This window comes from Globicephala melas, chromosome 17, assembly GCF_963455315.2.
Source record: "Globicephala melas chromosome 17, mGloMel1.2, whole genome shotgun sequence".
Classification (NCBI taxonomy): domain Eukaryota; kingdom Metazoa; phylum Chordata; class Mammalia; order Artiodactyla; family Delphinidae; genus Globicephala; species Globicephala melas.
In genome coordinates this window covers 72,862,955-72,876,993 of record NC_083330.1, presented here as the reverse complement: position 1 = coordinate 72,876,993, position 14,039 = coordinate 72,862,955, and the positions used below count along the sequence as shown (strand labels likewise).

Below are 14,039 nucleotides of genomic sequence, written 5' to 3'. Positions count from 1 at the left end.
CTTGAATGCTTCAAACACCTTAACAACACAAACGTTTTTACTGTACCCATACTTAAGCTTATTTGTAAAAATCAGAACTAAGGATTTGACCAATTTCTTTGTTAGCTATATAAAACATCTTTTCGTACTTTTCCAGGATTCTAATATCAGACCCAAAAGAGAAAGATTATCTCCTTCCCAGGTGCATGGAAATCACAGCCTCTGGATCAATGATTGATGGATTCTTAGCGGGAACACTGAATCCTTCAAGGTGAATCAGATGGCAGCAGGCATTTGCTGGTTGGGATGCCCTCTCTCAGATCAGGTTCAACTGCTAAGGCAACAGGACTTAGCAAGTTCTTGCAATCTTCACTTCTGTGTCTGTTGAATTTTGGGTACATGATGTTTGGCCTCAGTTTACAATTAACTTCATTATGCCTCATTAGCATTCATTATAATTAGCAGGGCCATAGAGCAGTTTAATCTATCAGCCATTCTCCTAGGACATCTGGCCAGTCCATTAACTTGCCACACCAATTATGAACGCTCTTTCTACTTGGTTATTTAGGAGACCACTGGTCTTGACCTGCCCTCCCTGGTTTGGGTACAGTTCCTACTCTTTCTGGAAATATTTGACTCACAGTAAACTTATCTGCTCTTCTCAACTTATATAGATATGCCATTTCATAAACAGATATACCGAACTTCAAGTAAGGAACAGATTCCCATATTATGCCGAACTTACCTACTTACTAAAACACTGCTTTTAGCCTTTCTTTGAGTTATAACTAGCTTTGTCATTACACATATTAACTTTTCATTTTTTAAAAAAAAAATCTATTTATTTATTTATTTTTGGCTGCGTTGGGTCTTTGTTGCTGCGCTCAGGCTTTCTCTGGTTGCAGTGCGAGGGGCTACTCTTCTTTGTGGTGTGCAGGCTTCTCATTGCGGTGGCTTCTCTTGTTATGGAGCACCGGCTCTAGGCTCATGGGCTTCAGTAGTTGTGGCACACGGGCTCAGTAGTTGTGGCTCGCAGGCTCTAGAGCACAGGCTCAGTAGTTGTGGTGCATGGGCTTAGTTACTCCGCAGCACGTGGGATCTTCCCGGATCAGGGCTCCAATCCATGTCCCCTGCACTGGCAGGCGGATTCTTAACCACTGCGCCACCAGGGAAGTCCCTAACTTTTCCTTTTTGATCGTTAAGGACCCATGGCTTTTCACAGATTCAACTTGTTCTGGTAAATCGACAACTGTAGACCTAGCTATTCTTTGTTATATCCAAGTTGTCACAACCTGACCAGAGGGACCCCGTTTCCTTTTCAGTCAACTCCTTTGTCCTTTCAGCAATAGCCCAGCACTTTTGACAGCAGCCTGGTTTTCTGGCAAGAGCAAGTTGTCTCAGGCCATTCTGACTTTCCCCTGCTTCCAGACGTGGACTCAGGTCCTTTGAAGGAGCCCTGGGTACCGCTAACGAAAAATGCTATTGAGATCAATGTGTGTGTGCTGAGGGTACACTATGTGCATGCTGGTGATGAGATGGCACACCATGGCCACTGAAAAGGAAGAACTAGAGAGGGTGTTGCTTCCTGAGGTCATAATTATGTTCTCAAATTGCTCAAATCATTCTACTATTACCACCTCTTCTTTTATACAGTTTTAAATATATTTTTCTCTATAACGTGCCTATTCAGATTTTAACACTTCACTCAGACTGTGATTATCCCAACCTCTGATTTTATCAACTTCTATGTGCCTCAAGGCCCATTATTTTGAGGTCACTTGTATGTATACTTTATCAGAACCTGCTTTCAAGAAAACATCTTATAAAATTATGTATCTAAATTTTTCTGTTGTCCTGTAAATGCTCATTTGTCATATACCTATTAGACATAACTATAAAATTATTGACACAAATATATTCAATTATGTTAATTTATTATTATATAACCAAATGCCATTTCATGGTGATACATTTCTGGCACAAATTCACTCCTGTGCTAGCCTTGAGAGGCTGATGGACACCAGAGGGCCAGCTGGGAAGCTCATCCCCTCTAGGAACTGTCGTTGAAGCAGGATGCCATTAATAATACAATTTTGAGGAATTTATATTTAATTCCACTAATGCGCCTTCATTAATTGAAGGCATTTGGGGATAGTACGCAAATGGAAAGAATAAAGGTTTTTGCTGACTGAAAATGTGCAAATCATTCAGCAAAGCCAGGGGTGGACTCTTCTCTCCATTTGCAGATCTGGTCCCATAGAAAGGGACTGGCTCTTCGTCATTTCTGTATGGCCGTGGCCAGGCCAGTTTTCAGTTATGATAGGTGCTCAGTGATTCTTCTTTGAATAGAGAAGGAAGAAAATGCCATGAGAATCACGGAGAAAATCATAACTGGCCAAATCATTAACCCGGGACTGTCATTCATAATCCACAATTTCTTTTTTTTTTAAATTTGACTTTATTAATATTCTGAGGCAATTGGGTTTTGAGACAAACTTTAAATTGCTTCATTTCCAAAATTTATTTTCGTCACAACATCCGGGAGCAATCCGTCTGCTAATCAATAACTAACATTTAAATGGCTGTTGCCAGAAAGGCAACCCAGCACAAAACCAGTACTGTCAGCAACTCAGAACAACTCTAATTTCCTGACAGAAATCGATTCACAGCAACATAGTGGTTACTGCAAATATTTATCGTTCTGAAAAGGAAAGTTCATCAGTGCAGCTTCTTGAGCAGTTCATTCACAAATGAAGGACTGTGATGGGCTCCACCTCGACATCTGTCTTGAGATGTAGGATGTGGTGGGTGGCAATAACCCTATGATTGCCTTGAAATTGGCCCTTTTGGGGGTGTAGTGGGTACTGTGGGCCCATCCCAGATGGCCATGTGGGGAGAATATTGGGCATGGAAAGTCCAGTTCCACAGCTGGGATTTCACTGGCTTGCTGTGTGATCTCAGAAAGCCAACTAACCTCTCTGAACATTCCTTTTCTCTTCAAGGAAAGCACGATAATCAGATCTGTCCAATTTAGCCCTCCAGTTGTTGTGAGGATGAAACAAAGGGGTTGGGGGAGGAGATATCCCTGAACATATATTTAATGGACTGGGTAAATTTGGGGTCTTATAATGACTCTATTTCCCAAGAACAGGATTAAGGAGCAAGGCAGAATATTCATGAGAAATCAGAGCGTCATCCTAAAGCTCAGTGTTCATGGGAGTTTTACTAACTGGAAAACAAGTGACAATGGGAACAAATGTGCTCACTGAGTGACACTTACTTCTGTGCAGTAGGAGCTGGGAAACAAGGATAAAAAAATCTGTGCTCATGAAGTTCATGGTCTAGCTCATGGGGAGGGGGCTGAGCAAACAGATAAACGCAACGGGTGTGGGGAGGATAAAGAGAGGTGTGAATGGGAGTGTGGGAACACACAGGCATGAACTGTGTCGAGTTCTCAAGTCGAGCAGCAATAGAGGGAAGGCTATTCCAGGAAAAGACAACAGGCGCAGATTAGCACTTCAAGAGAACCATAAAAATAAATCAGTATTTCCCAAATTTCTCACTTGAAGTTCACTTTTACATTTTTGGGGGCCTTGTCTCTGTACCACGTGCACCATTTTTTTTTCTTTTTTTAATTTATTGGCCATGCTACGTGACATGTGGGATCTTAGCTCCCTGACCAGGGAGCGAACCCACACCCCCTGCATTGGAAGCATGAAGTCTTTTTTTTTTTTTAATGCTTTTTTAAATAGTATTTAAAAAATTTTTAGTTTATTTATTTTTGGTTGCATTGGGGCTTCGTTACTGCGCGTGGGCTTTCTCTAGTTGCATCAAGTGGAGGCTACTCTTCGTTGCAGTGTGTGGGCTTCTCATTGCGGTAGCTTCTCTTGTTGTGGAGCACGGGCTCTAGGCACATGGGCTTCAGTAGTTGCGGCACGCGGGCTCAGTAGTTGTGGCTCACGGGCTTAGTTGCTCCGCGGCATGTGGGATCTTCCCGCTACAGGGCTTGAACCCGTGTCCCCTGCATTGGCAGGCGGATTCTTAACCACTGCGCACCAAGGAAGTCCTGGGAGCACTGAGTCTTAACCACTGGAACACCAGGGAGGTCCTGCACCATTTTAGGTTGACCAATTTTTAAAAATATAAGTTGGGTTTAAAAAGAAAACTTTATACATTACTACCATAAATGAAAAACATTGTTAAAACAAAAGCTAACCTTAAAAATACAGGCAACAGGAACTCAATTTATTCAATAAATTACTGTCAGGCTGTTCTAGTTTCTGGGACCAAAGGGGCGACAAAGACGAGATGGAGATAAATTAATGTCAGGCAGTAACTGATACTAGGGAGAAAACAGAAAGTGACTTAGGAGGGTCACTTTGGATGGGGTGGTCTGGGAGGGCCCACCAGGAGATATCGTTTGAGCAGAGATCTGAAGGAAGTGGTAGACCAAAAGGAAGACGAGGTCATTACATCTCAACCAGATACTGTTGCCTGCAGAAAGAAGACCGTGAACCAGATTCAGGGAGACGAGCAAGGGTTAGGGAGACGTGCTCACACCCAACTGAGACTTTCTGCAAGACAGGAGGACAGAGAGAAGGCAGTCAATTCTGTCGAGGCGGTTCCAGTTGTTTAATTCAGTATGGAAGACTAAATCAAGTCGGGTACTCCTAGCGGAAAGCATCCCACTTCAGGAAACACTGCAACCTTTGAGAGGGAGGCAAGCTGTTACCGCCCCGATTGACAAATTAGTAAACTAAAGCCAAGAAAAGTTAAATCGCTGGGAACTGGGACCGGAGCGCTGCCTTAACCTCGTACAGCCCGGTGGAGTGCAGGGGTGGGTTCAAGGATGGGCCGGCAGGTAGATGCTGGCTCTGGCAGCACTGTGAAGACTCCCAATCCTCCAATCTGCGTTCCACGCCTCTCGTTAGCCCCTTCCCAGGAGAGGCTCAAAACCCGGAGCTACGGAATCTGCGGAGCGGGACACAAAACACGACCGCCGGAGCCGAGCATGCGCAGTAGCCCGGCCCAGCCCGGCCGCTCTCGCCGCTGGGGGAGGGTCATCCAAGCCTGACGTCCGCGACGCCGTCGTCAGCGCCCTGGGAAGAGGAGGGCGAAGACTCCATCCGCCATGTTGGATGCCGCAGATTCGCCATAACCGCGCCGGCTCTTTTCTTAAAAAAATAAAAATAAAAAGCGAAGCATCAGCGGAGCGCCCCGCCTTCTCGGTCGGCGCGGGAGGGGGCCCAGAAGAGCCCGAGGCTTTTTTTTCCTCCGCGGTGGGGGCGTTGCCATGGAGACGCGGGCGGCAGGTGAGCCGGGCTGGGGGTTGGGGTGGGGATGAGGTGGGGGTGGGGCGCGGCGCGGCGCGCGGGAAGCCGTTTCGAGCTTGGAGTCGGGTAGAAGCGCGCAGGCCGCTGGGCGGCGGAGGGATCCGCGGCCCAGGGCGGAGAGCGGACGTAGCGGCGTCCTTCGACGGCACGTTAAATCGCTGGAAGTATCCCGCCGCCTTGGGTTTTTATTAAAAAAAAAGTAACGAGGGTGCTAGCGGAAGAACGAGCAAGGGAAAGCAGTGCACTCGCGCGTGCGGGGCCGTTTCCGGGGCAACGGGAGGGGTCGGAGCGCGCGCTAGCGACCCAGCGCAGGCGTCCTGGCGGGCGGGAGGTTCGAATCCGATGCTGCCGAGTCGGTGGCCGCGTGGGCCTTGGCTCGGCCTCCTTGTTGCCTGGTCTCAGTTTCCTCCTCTGTGAAATGGATAGTTCCTTTAGACCCATGTACTTGGCCAGGATGTTTTGGAGGGAAAGGGTTCCACCGAGCTGCTGAAGGAAAGTTTCTTTGTGTCCTGTAGAGGGAGCCATAAACACCAGGGATTAGCTCGTTACTGCTGGTAACCCAGTAATACCCCGTGGTAAATTGTGATTTATTTATTTATAAATTTATTTATTTTGGCTGCGTTGGGTCTTCATTGCTGTGCGCGGGCTTTATCTAGTTGCGATGAGCAGGGGCCACTCTTCGTTGCGGTGCGCGGGCTTCTCATTGCGGTGGCTTCTCTTGTTGCGGAGCACAGGCTCTAGGTGCGCGGGCTTCAGTAGTTGTGGCTCGCAGGCTCCAGAGCGCAGGTCTAGTAGTTGTGGCGTACGGGCTTAGTTGCTCCGGGGCATGTGGGATCTTCCCGGACCAGGGCTCGAACCCTTGTTCCCTGCATTGGCAGGTGGATTTTTAACCACTGCGCCACCAGGGAAGCCCTATAAATTGTAATTTAGCCTCTACCTGCCGCCTAGCTCTGTGGGCCCTTGTTCCTCACCCTTTAAAGTTAAGCTGACATGGCACCTCCTCCAGGCAGCTGTCCCTGGCTTCTTGGGCGACGCGGCCTTTCTGCTGGCTGGATGCAGGACCGCGATGGATCTTCCACTGAACACGTGGTCAAAGCCCTTAAACGTTGACCTTGGGGCTCCTTCCTCTGTAATTAACAGTAAGCATCCACACTGGGGCACTGACCTCATGCTTTTTGCTACTCAGTTTTCCCGACACCTCTAATTTGTGTGTCATTTACTGACGAGGAACAAAAGTTCAGAGAGGTCAACTTCATACAGTTTAGAAATGGCAGAGCTGAGGCTTTAAAAATCAACTTCCTCTGACTTGGGATGAAATCCAAACTTCTGGGTGACTGCCTGGCTTGTACTTCCAACCCCTGGATCGGTGCCTGGCCCCGGGTGGGTGCCCAGGGTGCCTTTATTGAATGGAAGAATGAATGAACTATCTGACCGCCTCCTGCCCCCTTCCAGCCTGGTTCCCTGGCAGAGCCCAGTGACTTCGGAAATATAAGCTTAGTGTTACAGGGCTTACCCTCCACAACTGCCCCTCCAGCTTCATCTTCTGAGCCTACGGGTTCATACCAAAGTAGCTATACTGAGTGTCCTGCATGCTGAGGGCTGCAGAAGACACCTAGAGCTTATGTTTGCCGGGTGTTCGGTGCCCAAACCCCGGGGGCACTTTTCTTGGCTTCTTCAGTTCAAGCCAACAGCTTTGCATGACACTCCTCTCGACATGCCAGGTAGGGATGGTAAAGAGGCCTTTGACCCTTGGTCCTGCCCTCATCCCATTGTTGTGTCAGATTCCTGCAAGTGAGTGTGTGTGTGTGTGTGTAGTGATGAAGCAGACCCAGAGCCAGAGTGGTGGGTCAGGAGCCCTGAACTATGCCAGGCATTCTTTCTGACAGTGATGATGTTACGAGTCCAAGCTCGTACTGTTTGCCGCACGACAGGTCAATAAATCGAGAGATGAGTCTTTTGGGCAAGGAATAGTGACTTTATTTGGAAAGCCAGCAGACCGAGAAGATGGTGGACTAGTGTCCCAAAGAACCATCTTACCTGAGTTAGAAGTCAGCCTTCTTTTATACCAAAAGTGGAGGGCGTTTGGTTGGTTGCTGCGAAGTTCTTGGTGCCGGAATCTGTTGTTCTCACAGCTGTGCACCTAGGTCTGGTCACAGTGTTCCTATAAACCTCCAAGACAAATGGTATCCTGTGTGTCGTGACTTTTTATCTTTGTGTGAATGGAGAAGTGTTGTACCTTTAAAAGTCAGAGCCTTGAGAATGGGCTAACCTGTATATTTTAGGCAACATTCTTAACTTGTAGCAAAAGCAATAGAATACAAAGTTTAAAGGAAAAAAAAACAGATCCAGTATGGAGCCAGATTTGTTCTTCCCTATTACACTCTCTTCTCTGTTTGGTGCCTTCCCTCTCCCAAGACATTGGGCTACTGCTGATGATACACGACATGCACTGCCCACCTCTCCTCTTCTGGAGTTTACTTAACAGTTTTGTTTTTGTTTTTTTTTTTAAACCTGGCACTCGTTGTAGTTTCCTTCAATTTTCAGCTGTGTAATCAGTGACCAAAAATCATGTTTTAAAATACGTTGCTGTTAACTTGCGGTCAGCTAATTCCTGAAAAGAGTCTCCTGTTTTGCTTGGTTGTTGGGTTAACGTAGGAGAGCCGGTAAAATAAATGACAAGATGGAGTCGCATTTGGTCTCTAAGGTCCAGCTTTTTGATGGTAAGCCAGCCACGATGGTCATTGCCGTGACCTGGAGATCTGTTACCGCACTGCTCCCTTCTCAGCCGGTTTCCCATTTACCTTGTAAAATGGTTTCTGTGTCTTTTCTCCCCTTACTTTACAATTTACATAACAACTTTTCAATGGCAGCTATCCTTCAGTAGAATTAAGTTTCTGCCTAGGGCAAGGGCAGTCAAGAATTGGGTATATTAAAAAGACTCTCCTTAATTGCATTTCCTTTGTAGACAGTTTCATGCATGCTGCTTCTGAAAACCTCCCCAGCAAGAGGGGCTGATTTAATTATGTAGAAGGGATTTAGCCTAGAGTTGTTTTCTCTTTGTTAGCAGCTGTTTATTCTGTTAAACTTTCACTGTCTTTGCCATTTCTCAAGGGCAGGTGTCAACTTTAAGGGCTGGAACAGTCTGGAGGGTGGAATGAACACGTGCTCTGGGGCCAGAGATCTGCTACTCACCAGATTCCTGACCTGAGGGAGTCACATAACTCGTGGAACCCACCGCTTCTTCTGCGGGAGACATGGTCCTGCCCACGACCTGGGTTATGGCGCACTGTAGATGCTGTGGGCACTGCTGTTTATCCCTTTCACCGAGACCCCAGTCTCTCTGCTGTGCAGCTTAGTGCATTGAGATCTACTTGCTCCTTGAAAACAGTTGTGGTTGGAAAATGTGATAGACTTTGATTGGTTAAAAAAAAAATTATTATTTATTTATTTATTGCTGCACTGTGCAGCTTGCAGGATCTTGATTCCCTGACAAGGGACTGAACCTGGGCCCCCGTAGTGAAAGCGCTGAGTCCTAACCACTGGACTGCCAGGGAATTCCCATTGATTGATTTCTTTTTAAAAGAAAGAAAAGTAATCTGGGGGTGAAACAAATTGTCATATTAAACAGCTATTGTAGGTTTGAAGTTACGTCTTTTTTTTCAAGGAACATAAAATATATCATTATATGCTTATAAACAGATTACGCTTGGCATGTTAATAGAAAAAGGATTTTAACTTGGGTAACAGATTTTTCTTCTTTTAAATCATGTAACAAATGGAGCCGCAAATTTTTGAACTCTGGAATCTGGCACGTTTGTGCCCCAGTTGGGTCTGGGCCGAGGCAGGATGGGAAGGGTGGGGACCGGACTTAAGAGTCAGCTGCTGGCCTTGCTGGTGTAGGGAGAGGAGGGGACCAAATCAGCCACCGCGTCTGGAGCCAAGGAGCGGGGGGCTTTGGGAGCCGCATTCTGGAAAAGGAGGGTCTTGGAGGTCCTGGCAACCTGGAGGACCTTGTAAGTCAGCCCCAAGCCTCCTTGTAGGGCCCTAGCTGGCTTCCTTCTTTCTGTTAGATATTTTTTTCCCATCTCTGCCAGCAGGCCTCTTTTTCTGAGGCCACCACCACTTCTCTGCCCCTTAGGATTCTCCCTTCCTCCCTCCCTTCCCAACTTCCCATCCTTCCTTCCTTCCTTCTTTCTTCCTTTTTTTTTTCTTCCAAGCAGATTCCTTGGTTCACCCAAATGTTTGTGCCAAAGTTTGTGCCGGAAAGTGAGAATGCAGTCAGATATGATTCGCTGTTTCCTCCTGAGGATCTCACACAGTCTTAGCCGTGGAACCGATCCTTTAGGAGATGGTGCCAGAGACTATGATGGAAGTAAGCCCTGAGAGTTGAAGGCTTGGGGGGGTGTGCTGCACCTAGCCCAGCCACTTAGTTACTGTGATCCTTTGTTGAAAATTACATGGGGGTCCATTTCTGAGCTCTCTGGTCTATTCCATTGATCTATTTGTTTATCCTTCATCAGCACCGCACTGTGAATTACTGTAGCTTTCTAGTAATTTCTGAAGTTATGAGGAATAAATAGGAGGACACTTTTTGGAGGGGCAGAGATGAGGCAGGAGCAAGACCCGGCATCAGGTGCTGTTACGGTGCACCCCAGAGATGATGACACTCACCCCACAGCAGTGGGTGTGGGAGTGGAGGTTTGGGGCAGATTTAGAGAAATGGGCCAGAGTAAAAACCCATAGGACTGGTGATCGAGTGGATTTTAGCTTAGAGACCAGCCAGCATTCATCTGTGTTTGGTTTCAGGGAAAGAGCAGTGATGAACCAAACAGGCACAGGGATATGAAACGTTCCAGGCTCCATACACACAGCTGGGGTCCATTATTCTCACATCCCTCCTGCAGTGGTAGAGAGAAGAGCTTTTGAATTCTGCTCCCTGTTTTTATTTCTGAGTTGGTGCAGGGCTTGCCGGGTTACTGGAAGCACCTCAGAGAGACCCTTCCTGGGGACTGAGGCCCTTCGCTCCACTCTGAAGAGGCCCCTGGAGCCGAAGTTCTGTGCAGCCCTGCCCCAGGACGGCCATGGGGCAGCTCTTACCCGTCGCTGGTCACGAGTCAGAGGACCAGAGAAGTTTTGGTTTTACCGGGATGTGGGTTGGCCGGCGGCTGACCCACCCTGAGCCACTCTTTCTTCCCCAGCCCTTAGTTTTGTCTGTTTCTCTGGGAAGTGTGAGTTGAACTGCCTTGGTTAACCTTAGCCTCGGGGGTTCTTACGTGAACGTTCTGGAAATGCTTTAGTCCTCACGACAAAGGAAATGCAGCATTTGTTAACCTTAAACATTGATCTCTTTAAGCTTTTTACTGTATTTTGAATTAAATGATATTGATATTTTTTGAGTTTACAGTCTTTTAGGAGGAACACGTTAAACAAATAAATACATCGTTAAATACATGATTACAGATTGCGGTAATTGCTTCAAAGCGGAGGATGGGGGGGGGGAGTGGGCAAGAGAAAATAATGGGGACCTAATTTATATTGAAGGGGATTTAAGAAAAGCCTCTCTGACAAACTGAGGTTGGAACTGAAACTTGAAGCATGAGGTTCTGGATTAAAAAAAAAAAAAGTTTGATAAGCAGAAAGCAGGCACTCGCCAGCCCTCTCCACTTTGCAGAATTTCAGGCAGCTCAGGACTAGCTCCCTGAGGCCGGAGTTCTCCTTTGCGCTTTATCGCCCCCTAGGGGACATGCATGGGAAAGGCCCTGCGGAAGTGGAGATAGCCTAGGAGACAGCTGTGCCTGCAGAGGGGGCGGCTGCACGTGGGGACTGGCCTGGCCACCGTGTAGGCGCTGTCCCAGCAGCGGGACCCGTCAGGTATGGCAGGGCATGGCTGAGACCGGGATGCTGGACCTGCAGGGAGGGAGGTCCAGGGGCCGCCGCTGGCTTGGTCAGAGGCAGTGGGAGGAGCTGGCCTCGCCAGGGTCACCTTAAGGCTGCACGAGCTGGAGCCGAGTCAGGGAGGAGGACAGGCTGCCTGACCTTCTAAAGGTCCCTGCCCTGTAAAAAGAGTGGTAGCTGTCCAAACCGGTGAGGGGCAGGTCGGGCACTGGCTGCAAGTCTGGACTCTCTGTCCTTTCCAAGGCAGCAGTCTATGAATTTGGGCCACGAATAAAACCACGGTCACTTTAAATTGTTTTCACGAGCAACATGGCATTATTTGTTTATGTTTCTGGAGTTTGTGTCTTACTCATTTCTAAATGTGCTTCGCTTACATAGTATGTGGTATATATTAGGCATTCATTAAATGTTGAATTGTGAGACTAAGTAAAAAACTACTTTTTTCCCTAGTGAAAAACCGAATAGCCCAGGTATGTGGAGAACACACCTAATGTTTACTTCATATATTGGTTACCAGGAAGAATGGACCAGATCATTCTGGTAGGCTGGAGCTGGGTGGCTGCTGGGGTTTGGAAAATTCTTCTTTTCCCTGTGGCTCTTGCTTAAATTTAAAGCTCTGTTCTGGAATTTGAACAGACCTTAGACACATCTGAATATTAGACAGCAGTTCTTTCTTCTTGAATTAATTTGCAAGTTCAAAATACTTTGTAACTGAGACGACTGGCAGGCTTTCATGATAAGTAAAGCAGGTATTTAAAATTTGATGGAAATTGGGCTTCCCTGGTGGCGCAGTGGTTAACAATCCGCCTGCCAATGCAGGGGACACGGGTTCGAGCCCTGGTCGGGGAAGATCCCACATGCCGCGGAGCAACTAAGCCTGTGCGTCACAACTACTGAGCCTGCGCTCTAGAGCCCGTGAGCCACAACTGCTGAGCCCGGGAGCCACAGCTACTGAAGCCCGTGCGCCTAGAGCCCGTGCTCCGCAACGAGAGAAGCCACTGCAGTGAGAAGCCCGCGCACCGCAACGAAGACCCAATGCAGCCAAAAATAAATAATAAATAAATGAATAAACTTATTAAAAAAATAATAAAATTTGAAGTTGTGTTTGCACGTTTCCCACATTTTCCTTCAGTTCCTGCCCAGGCTGTTATTTTATCTCCTTTGATTATGACCTCAGGAGCCTGGAGCAGACAGCCAGCGTCTAAAGCCTGTGATGGTAATAAATGGAAATGTCCTCATCTTCTGCCTCTTTTTCAACAGTGTGGACAGTAACTCTGGTCAGCAAGGTCTAAGCTTCCTAATTCCTTGTCTCCATTTTCCTAACTCTGTGGGTCCCAAAGATTTCGGGGTGCTGGAGGCCCTCTCCTGTCTCGCTGGCTGTCAGGGAGTGGCACCTGCAAACCACATTTCTCTGATCTGCAGTGAAAAAGTTGCCAGGTGTCCTGGAAATAATGTGAATACTGGATCTGTGTTCTACTCCAGACTGCAACGTGCTGGAAGTGGGAAATACACACCAGATTTTGAATACTTAGTACGACAGCAACATCAAAAGAATGTGAAATTTCTCATCTCTCTTTTAAAAATGGATTACAAGTGAAGCGATAATATTTTGGATATACTGGGGTAACAAAACATATTATTAAAATTAATTTTACTTGTTTCTTTTCATTTTAACGTGGCTGCTTGAAAATTTGAAATCACACCAGTGGTTCTATTTCTTTAAAAAAATTTTTTTTTAATTTAAATGTATTTATTTATTGTTATTTTTGGCTGCATTGGGTGTTTGTTGCTGCACGGGCTTTCTCTAGTTGCGGCGAGCAGGGGCTACTCTTCGTTGCGGTGCGCGGGCTTCTCATTGCGGTGGCTTCTCTTGTTGCGGAGCAGGGGCTCTAGGCACGTGGGCTTCAGTAGTTGTGGCACGCAGGCTCAGTAGTTGTGGCACGCGGGCTCAGTAGTTGTGGCTCACGGGCTCTAGAGCACAGCCTCAGTAGTTGTGGCGCATGGGCTTAGTTGCTCCGTGGCATGTGGGATCTTCCCAGACCGGGGCTCGAACCTGTGTCCCCTGCATTGACAGGGGGATTCTTAGCCACTGCGCCACCAGGGAAGTCCCAGTGGTTCTATTTCTGTGGGACAGCACTGGCCTGGATGGGGCGCTGGGCCTCTTGAGCCATGGTGGCTGCCCTCCCAGAGCTTCTGCAGAGAGCCACACGTGTGTGCGTCTCCCCATGCAGGGCAGTGACCCGTGCACAGGGACCCGCCTGCCATCTGCAGGAACTTGCCCAGTATGTACAGCAATGGTGTGCGTGCTGAGCTGCGTCCACCTGCCTGGTGGGCTGTGTTCACAAGCCCCTTTCACCCATTCTTCCCAGTTCTGCTCTGCACCTGCATCATGTGGAGCAGAGTCCACAAAGCCCTTTTCCCAGGATCCCTCCACATGGTGACCCCTGCCTCCACCGTCCTCATGAGGTCAGCAGGGCGGCTGCAGTTGCCACTGTGGGTTTCCAGCTAAGGACCTACGGGCTCGGGAAGGGAGAGGTCCCTCCAGCCAGGCAGATGTGGCCACGTGGGTGGGGTTTGACCCCGGAGCCTCTGTCCTGAGGCCCAGTGCTGAAGCCGGTTCAAGGCAGCCCTTTACCTTCTGAAGTTAGGACTAATGGTGCCTCCACCACAGAAAGGAACCAAAATAAACTTTAGAACAGCAAAAACCCCAAACCGGAAACTCAGAGGCCTGGTGATGTGGCAGCCCTGGGCATCGCAGTCCCCCTAAAATACATCGCAAAATGGGAGAGGATTTTGCACATTTTGTTTTTCCCATGGAAACGATCCCGGAGA

General features: G+C 47.8%; 1 protein-coding gene across 2 annotated transcripts in view; it reads left to right on the top strand.

Moving 5' to 3' along the window:
* The first annotated feature begins 5,036 nt into the window (after positions 1-5,036).
* The window catches only part of ZFAT (zinc finger and AT-hook domain containing), a 185,525-nt gene continuing 176,522 nt past the window's right edge, over positions 5,037-14,039 (top strand). The window contains exon 1 of one of the 2 annotated variants that reach the window (XM_030875874.2): positions 5,037-5,291. In XM_030875874.2, coding sequence (XP_030731734.1) covers positions 5,273-5,291 — 19 coding nt within the window. In that variant the 5' untranslated portion in view covers positions 5,037-5,272. Of the gene's footprint in view, positions 5,292-9,578; positions 9,685-14,039 lie in introns of those variants that run through there. The other variant, XM_060286942.1, reaches the window with a different exon arrangement.